General features: G+C 45.2%; 1 protein-coding gene across 2 annotated transcripts in view; it reads left to right on the top strand.

Moving 5' to 3' along the window:
* Runx1t1 (RUNX1 partner transcriptional co-repressor 1) overlaps positions 1–8,494 on the top strand; it is a 144,690-nt gene extending 136,196 nt beyond the window's left edge. For both annotated transcript variants that reach the window (XM_038347418.1, XM_038347417.1), the window contains exon 11: positions 7,662–8,494. In XM_038347418.1, the coding sequence (XP_038203346.1) occupies positions 7,662–7,937 (276 nt within the window). In that variant the 3' untranslated portion in view covers positions 7,938–8,494. The remainder of the gene's footprint in view (positions 1–7,661) is intronic.
* Positions 8,495–8,801: the final 307 nt, after the last annotated feature.

Genomic DNA, 8,801 nt, shown 5'->3' on the forward strand with positions numbered 1-8,801 from the left:
CCCAATCCACTCATAAAATATTCTATTTACCCCTCCTAGAGAGATCCATGTGTCCTCCCCTAGTCCCTATACCCAATCCCCTGCATCTATGGCTTTTAGATTGATCCCAGAAGTCTTAAGCTGGCCCAACCCCATTGCTAGCTCTGGGGTGATTCCCTGTGCTCTTACCAGACTCTCTTTCTGGGTAGGGTGTCCCTTGTTTGTCTCATTGGTTGTTTGAGATTTTTTTTATGCCAGGTGTTGTGTCACATGCCTTTCCTCTCAGTCCTTGGGAGACAGAGATAGGCAGATGCTATGAATTTGAGCTCAATCTGGTTTACTTAGTGAGTTCCTTACCAGCCAGGGATTCATAGTAAGACCCCGCTCCCCCCACAAAAAGATTTATTGTTTACATCATTTTATTTTATAGTATTTAAGAGCTGAAATCCATGGCAGTAGTTTGTCTGTTTCCCACGACCATGCTTCACAGTGTGTTTTCTGATGAGAACATTACCCCCCCCACCTCTCTTATTTTATATACTTCCTATTATAGACACCTACTCATTTTTCCCTAAATCATACATACAATGTACATAGCCCAAATACATAAACACACATGTAGATAAATTAGATGAATCAGTTATTATTGCATGTGTCTGCTCTGTATGGTCTTTAAGAGAAACCTGGATTTCAGACTTGGGAGGCCTGGACTATTGGCCTGCTGGCCACGTCTCTTCCCTCCGTGTACCGTTCTCCTACTCACGCCTTTTAGTTTTGCTTTGGGACCCACTGCTTTTAACCCAGACGTCTGGGCTGCTGAGCCAGTTGTAGACTGAGGAGGACTTTATGAGGTCTTCCCTCTCCCTGACGAGTTATTGGCTCCGGATACACTCTGTGCGTTTGCTCACTGCTCACATCAGCTGTGGTTATCTTTCTTCTGCTGATAAAAAAGCCGAGACTCAGAGGATGTAGGACACGTCTTCTCTGACTCAGAGGGAACCTGTAAGCTGGTTCCTGGCCGAGTTTGCCTGGCTCTCAGCCCACCTTCCTAACAGCCACATAGCAATAGTGGGATTCTTTCCCCCTGGACCAATTATGCAGTAGTACTTTTCAATTATTGCTACACATTTATTTAACTTTAGATGTGTAAACTAATAATGACTTAAGAACGACACTGGACTCGGAAGAACCTAGGTAATATATTTCTTTCCTATCCTATATCTCCTAATTTTTACACCTCCTTTCTGTGTGTGTGCCATGTCATGCAAGATGTCAGAGGATAACTTTCAGGAGTCAGGTCTCTCGGTCTGCCATGTGGGTCATGATGAATCCAGGCCATTAGGCTTGTGGTCAACCACTTTTCTCTTGCTTGACAACACACCATGGCCAAAACAACCTATAGAAGAAAGCATTTAGTAGGGACTCACGGTTCTAGAGAGTAACTCCTTACTCTATGGGGCCATTCTCACTTAAACCACCACAGCTGAGGAGAAAGGAGGGCGGGAGAGGGGAGAAGCGAGGGCAGCTGTTAAGAAATGACTCTAACCAGAAAGAGAAAAAAATGTTAATATTAGCCATGATGTAGGAAAGAAGCAGAGAGAGGGGCACCAAAAGCAGGGCCTGTGGTGTTTGGCTGGAGCGGTTACAGCAGCTAAAGAGAGAGGAGTTCGGATAAAATACTCCAGCTTTAGGATGACAGGCTACCAGTGGCTCCGGTGGGTGACACTGGACTCAGCTCAGTTTGAGGCAAGTAGGCTTCATGTGGAACAGGAAGTCCGGAGTCGGGAGTATTGCCTGGGAAGGCAGTGGGAGCTCTGGAAGCAGTCGGAATCATTGGTTTGTAGCTGACTGTGGAGACTAGAATGGCGGGGGGGGGGGGGGGGGAGAAAGACAGTTCTTTATGCCAGTCCCTACTTTCAGACACCTCAAGGGAATAAAGAGAAGGTTACAGTAGAAGAAACAGAAGCATCTTGAAAATCAAAATTATTGGAGATTTCAACAAGGGAGAGTCTTCAGAGGATGGAGGGATGGCTGCCAGGCACTAAGGAGGCTCTCTCCCTGTAGCTCTCATTGTCTGTGGGCGAAGGCAGTTAACGTGGAGGATGTGCAAGCTTTCAGATCTAGTAGTGCAGAGGCAGGGCATCCAGAACAGGAACTAAACCCCCATCTTTATTCCAGCCAGTGCTAATACCCCTGCTGTGCATGCAGACCCTCCGGCTCTGTGCTCAACTCTGCCTTGACTATGAGCCACACTGCAGTTCCTGTATTTGCTCCAGGAGCTAAAGCCATTTGCCTGTGGTTTTAATACCACTCGACAGTGGCACTAAAAATGAAACACAGGCTGCCCTGACTCTGAAGTTGTGCCATTTGGGTTACCTACCATGATATCTTGTCTTCGCTGGCTCATGTATCCTGATCCAGCCTGCAACCACTGTAGGGAACGATACTCTCTTCTAACCAGTGGTGGTGCCACAGTGGGACCTAAGAAAAGGTCTTACATGGGCAGAGGGGGGGGCATTTTGCAAAGAGTATTTGATTGACAGTCTAAATGCCAGCTGGGGATTAGGGAGGTCTTACACCTTGGCTATGCAGTTTCTTCTCTTTGTGACTTGGAAGAAATCTTTTAATGCAAAAGTGAAGAAACTCTTAAGGCCTCAGGATCCTGAACTGCAAAATACCCCTGAGCACGGCTTTTAAAGGTCAAATGCAATGTGGGGTCTAACATGTGATCTCCTTGTGGGTTCAGTTCAGCATGTTGCTTGGTAAAGTTTTGTTTTTATAGAATCAGTAGAGGAGCCTTTGCTTTTGTGGATTGTAGTTAGAACGATTTTATTTCAGTGTCTTGAGCACCAGTTACAGATAAGACCTAGTGAAAAAAGATAGAAAGCCCTTGTCTCACAGAAAAAGAGTTTTCAACAGTGAAGACTAGAAGGGTGTATTTTGCTGCTAGGACAGTCAGATTATTCTCAGTATATCTAAATAACAAGATAAAGGAATGAGCTCTCCTGCCCCAAGGGACAAAGGGAATTTCTGATAGAAGAAAAGTATAGGATCTTTGCTATAAAGGTCTGGCAGCCAGAATCTTTCGTCTATCCTTGCTATATATCTGTATATAACAGTGTGTTTAATGTATTCTGCAAAGAGGAACTTTATATCCAGCCTTGCTTCTTCACCTGTATCCCAGGGCAACTTGGCATGGTCAAAAGCAATTATTTTAGCTTTTGTTTTCAGAAGGATAAGAGTCCATCATGGTGGGAGGCATGACTCGTGACCAGGAAGCTGAGCGCCCACATCCTCAACTGCAGACATGAAGCAGGGGAAGTCAAATGGGAGTAAGGATTTAAACACTCAAAGCTCCTCCCCCTCCCCCACCAGTGCCATACTGCCTCAGCAAGACCACACCTCCTAAACCTTCCCAAAGAGCACCACCAATAGGGGCTGAGGGTTCAGATGCCCCAGGATATGGGAAATATCTCTCAGCCAAGCTACCACACGTGCTTCCTCCATTTCCAGATGAGAGGTTTGTGGTCAGTAGTGCTGGTAAGGCATCAATTGCCTAGGCATGGGCGCAAACAGGAAATTGAGGACAGTTAACCAAGAGAAATGATACAAATGGCCTTTTAAGATTTCTGATGGACTTTTTGAAAAGTGTCCACTTGGGAGTTTTTCCTCTTTCTTTCTTTCTTTCTTTCTTTCTTTCTTTCTTTCTTTCTTTCTTTCTTTCCTTCCTTCCTTCCTTCCTTCGTTTCTTTCTCTTTCCTTTCTTTCTTTCTTTTTTTTACTTGAGCATGCATTAAATTTTGCTATACACTCATTGGAATGCAGTGTGAAGGGCAATAAAATATGCAAGTTTTTTTTTTTTAAATTTTAATCCCAAAGGTCATTCAGCTGCTCTTTGTTGTCCCTTTGAATGGGAAGGAAGGACGCTAGAGTGGAGCTGGAGGGAAACGGCTCAGGGCCCTCAGCTCTTGGACCAGAACCAGGAAGGACTGCGGCAAGAGGCCTCGGCTCTCAGCAGCTCCACTATCTGAAACATCTGTTTCTGCATTTGGCTCAATTCCATGGCTTCTTTTTTTATATTTGTAAAATTGTTCCCATCTTTGCAAACACTTTAAAAAATAAAGAAGTCCCCATTCTGTCTCCTTGTTCTACTCCCCAGCACATGCATTTGTAATTACCTGGTTTAGTCTGTGTGTTTAATCAGTTTAAATTGAGAATGTTGCGTACATCTGATTTCAATCTGAGGGAGCCATTGAGCACTGGGCAGTTACCACCCTGGAGCCTGCCAAAATGTGCCTCTGCCAAAACACGATAGGACTCACACCGGGGTATTTCCTAAAGACGCCACTTGACTCAGATTAGATGTTTAATTTCCTTAAAATGTTGTTTTGGATTTGGATCTCTGTTCCCTAATTGGGATTTTCTGATGTAATTTAGGAATATCGCTTATTTGATGAGTGGGTTCCAGGACCCAGCTGGCAATCTCCTAAAAGCTAAGCCCCACAGAAGTGAACTTCACTCTGAGCACAGAGCGTGGCCCCTCGAGCTTCGCAAGCTGGGCCAGGCCCACATTTATTGACAATTTCATGGAAAAATCATCCATGCACCGCAATGGAGTTAGGCTTGGGAGAAGAAAGCTTCCTCTTGTGGCCATGGTCAGTTTGTGCCTGTTTTGAGATCTTCTTTTCTTTTTGTGTTCTTTGGAAAATGGCTCTTTGAGATTCCGTTAAAGTAGCCCACAAGTAGCCTCAGCCTCCTATGTGATGGAGTTAAGAGGAATGACCTACCACACCTGGCCCCTTGAGATATTTCCTCTTCATTTAATTAAACTAGAAAAAGAAGTTAAGTTGTAGGTACTGACTGTTCAGTGCAGATTTGCTTTACTAGCGACAGTTCTCCTATTAACTAAGTTTGTAGTCTGCGATCATAGATTGTGATTTGTTTTTTTATTTTTTTCCTAGTACTGGAATTTCTGAAGGGGTAAGGATTTAAGACACAGAGCAGAACTTTTTCCAAAGTGTGTGTGTGTGTGTGTGTGTGTGTGTGTGTTGTATTCCAAAGTGTGTGTGTGTGTGTGTGTGTGTGTGTGTGTGTTGTAGATCAGAGAACAATGCTCAGGAATGGGGTCTCATCTTCCACCACATTGAAGCAGAATCCCTCTCATTTCTGGGGCTGTGGTGCATCCTTCTGGGTAGCCAGCACTTGAGCATCTGGCCATACCACAATATCTATCTGTTCATGTGTTCCTGGATGGAACTCAGGTCATCGGGCTTACACAGAACACAGTTTTATCCACTGAGCAATCTTCTTGGTCTTTTCTGTAGGCTTGGAACCAGAGTTCTTGAAATTCCTAGCCTCTGACCCTTGAGAGTCTCCAGGATCCCCTTGTTAGCAGTTAATGTAATTCCTGAAAATCCCTATATATTCTGCACAGTGTAATAAAGCTTTGCTTGTCAGGAAAATAGTCTGACATTCCAGCTTTGTGTTTTTAATAGGCTCATGAGCCATCTCTAGACATACCCCCAACATAATGAGAGCCCCATAAATGCAGAGAACACAGTGAGGAACCATGCAGTATCTCGGTAATTACTTTAAAATGTGATTTAATTGCGATGTAATCACAACTGTCAACTGGTTGTATTATTAGGTTATTGCTAAAAATCTGTTTTGCAGCTGGGCAGTGGTGGCACATGCCTTTATTAACCCAGCACTTGAGAGGCAGAGGCAGGTGGATCTCTGTGAATTCAAGGACAGCCTAGTCTACAAGACCTAGTTCCAGGAAAGGTTACAGGCTCCAAAGCTACAGAGAAACCCTATATTGGAACAAAAAAAAAAAAAAGAAGAAGAAAAAGAAGATTTGCCAGAAACTAATCAAAACCATTGACAAAAGCTGAGGATGTAGTTGAGTGGGAGAGCACTTGGTAGTGTGTGGAAGACCACGCTTTCATCCCAGGCACTGCAAAACAGAACCAGGACATAGGAAACTCAGTGGTGTAATGCTATGGCCACATGACAGAGCACTTCACAGTGGAATTAGTCTTCCCAAGGAGCTAGAAACATGTTTTACTCATGAGATGAGCATTTCGGTATAGCTTTCTCAGGTGCTGTCCCTCCTGCTGGAAGCATCCCTGAGAGAATTGTCACAGTTGGTCCCCACCCCTTTGGCCTTTGATTCCATTAGCTGGGCCCCATGCAGGTGGCCTTCAATCTCTCAGACATCTGTGCTCTGTCTGATTCATGGTGTTTATCTTAGCATGTGCATCTCAGAGGTCACCTCATTTCTGTGTTTCTCTGCTGGCCACCTAAAGCTGGCAGCTGGATTTTGAGGGTCAGGGTTTCCCCTTCCCGATGCACAGTTCCCTCTGACTTCCCTGAGTCACAGGGAGCTCTACCAGCTGGGAAATGCTGTATCCAAGCAGAACTGTTATTCACCAGTCTCAGGATTTCTTACTTTTCAAGACTAAATTAGGCATCAACTCATGTGTTCATTTCACAAGTTTTTTTTTTTTTTTCTTTTGAGTGTCTCATCCCTCTCAGGCTAAGAAGCATTTATCATAGATTGGTTTCAAAGATGATTCCCTTCAATTACTGAGGTAAAGAGTGGTATTCTAAGATTAACCTTGTGTTTGGTTGTTAGGGTTACTGAATGGATTCTGTGGAAAGAGCTAACTCTCCAGAGAGCCCACTACTGCTCTGCCATATCCCGTCCAGGCTGGGATGGAACAGGGAACAGAATCCTTCATCTCATGTTCAATAAGTTCAGTATTGTGGTTCCTTTGTGGTTCCTGTTAGTATCCAGAAAGAGAAAGCCTTTCCCCAGAGTACTGGATTTGTACCTCGCCATCCCAGTATTGGTGGGAGACGAACAAATGTTGGGAAGTGGAGGTTAGAATTAGTATAGCGTGGATAATTTACTACATCTGGAGATAGCCAAATCCAGGAAGGGTTTTTTTCTGGTAAATGGTGGGTCCTCAGCCGTTTTCATCAATGCCATAGCCATTGCTGACAGAAAACTGAGACAACTAAGACTGAATTGAGAAAATTCAGTACCTCTGTGGGAGATACTGGAAATGTTTCCCCTTGTCTGGAAGTGCAGGTTAACACACGACCACATGGGTGACGAGGGCAGCGTGTCTGAAGAAGTGCTAGCAGAGTTTAATGAGGTGTGGTCAGTGTGCTAGCAGTGAAGACTGAGTCAGGAGGGTGTCTGGGTCTCTCCTGATAGAATAGAGAGGTGGCAGTAGCGTGAACTTTGGCCATCAGCCAAAGCCCTGGTAGGAACCAGCTAGCCCATCCAGAACAGCCCGCAGGGGCCAGGGCAGGGCTTTGTGACCCGGTGCCCTCCCATGAATGTGGCTTGCCTGGAGCTGTGGTCTCTTGGTGAGGAACAGAGCACTAGCCAACACTGCTGCCCTGCCGGCTCCTCCTCCTCTCGGCTTCAGGCCTCGGGAAACCAGAGTGCAGGCCAGGAGAAGGGAGCATGCTGGAGAGGAAGGGGAGGGTTGCGCTATGGTGCAATTGGAAGTTCAGTCCAGGGGAGGTTACACCAGCGCTGAAGCCTTCGGAGGGGAGTCCATTTTGTGTCTGTAGTTCTTGAAGCTGTGGGAACAGCAACAGCTCCCAGGTTTACTAGATTTTCCCACCCATGAAAAGTTCACCTGTTGTCTCTCCTCCTTCTTTAGAGTTGCTGGAACTGTGGCCGGAAAGCAAGCGAGACCTGCAGCGGCTGTAACACCGCCCGGTACTGTGGCTCCTTTTGCCAGCATAAAGACTGGGAGAAGCACCACCACATCTGTGGACAGACCCTGCAGGCCCCACAGCAGGGAGACACGCCTGCAGTCAGCTCCTCAGTCACACCCAGCAGTGGGGCTGGGAGCCCAATGGACACACCACCAGCAGCCACGCCCAGGTCGACCACCCCGGGAACACCCTCCACCATAGAGACGACGCCTCGCTAGACCTAAGCTCGAACTGTCAGAGGAAAGACACCGCAACCAACACGAAAGCAATTCCTCATCCTCAGATGCTCAAAGCCGTTTTTCTGTTTGTTTGTTTATAGATGAACTATCTAATTTCAGTACTTTCAGCAAGAGAGAACCTAACTGTATCTTTTGAGGCGGTAGTAAAACACAGAGGGCCAGTAACGGGTCGTAATGACTTACTGTGGATAACAAAGATATCTTTTTAGAGAACTGAAAAAAGGAAAGAATATAACGTGAAATGCTAGATTTGACCTCCTCCCTGTTATTTCCAAGTAGCTGGGATTTTAAACTAGATGACCTCATTAACCAATGCTTTACCAAGCAGCAAACCAAGAGATTGTTCATTGCTGTTGAAAGCAAAAATGCTAATATTAAAAGTCACAGTGTTCTTTATATACAATAATGGAAAGAAAAAAAGAGGCGATCCCTCAAGGGCACGAGCGTTGGATACAGCACTAGACATTTTAACAAGAAGATGAATGGCGTCTGTGGGTTGCTAACTGAACTTTGAAGACCCGCTACAAAACGCGCAGATGTGCAGCAGATTGGAAGGAGACACAGATGTTCGGGTTTTTTTTTTTCCTGTTTCTGAAGCGAAATAATAATATCCAGGTCAACAGAATGAAAAATGAAAGATGATTTCCAGTGGGATGTATGACCACAGCAGCAAGAAAAAAATGCCATAATACAAAGGCTCCTTCACACACACACACACACACACACACACACACACACACACACACACTCAAGAGACTCAGCCTGCAGTTAATTAGCATTCTGGCAGCTTCCAACTCAGCCAGCTGCCCTAAATAACCCTTCAACATTTCTTCACTTTTGCAA

This window comes from Arvicola amphibius, chromosome 11 (assembly GCF_903992535.2).
Source record: "Arvicola amphibius chromosome 11, mArvAmp1.2, whole genome shotgun sequence".
Classification (NCBI taxonomy): Eukaryota; Metazoa; Chordata; class Mammalia; order Rodentia; family Cricetidae; genus Arvicola; species Arvicola amphibius.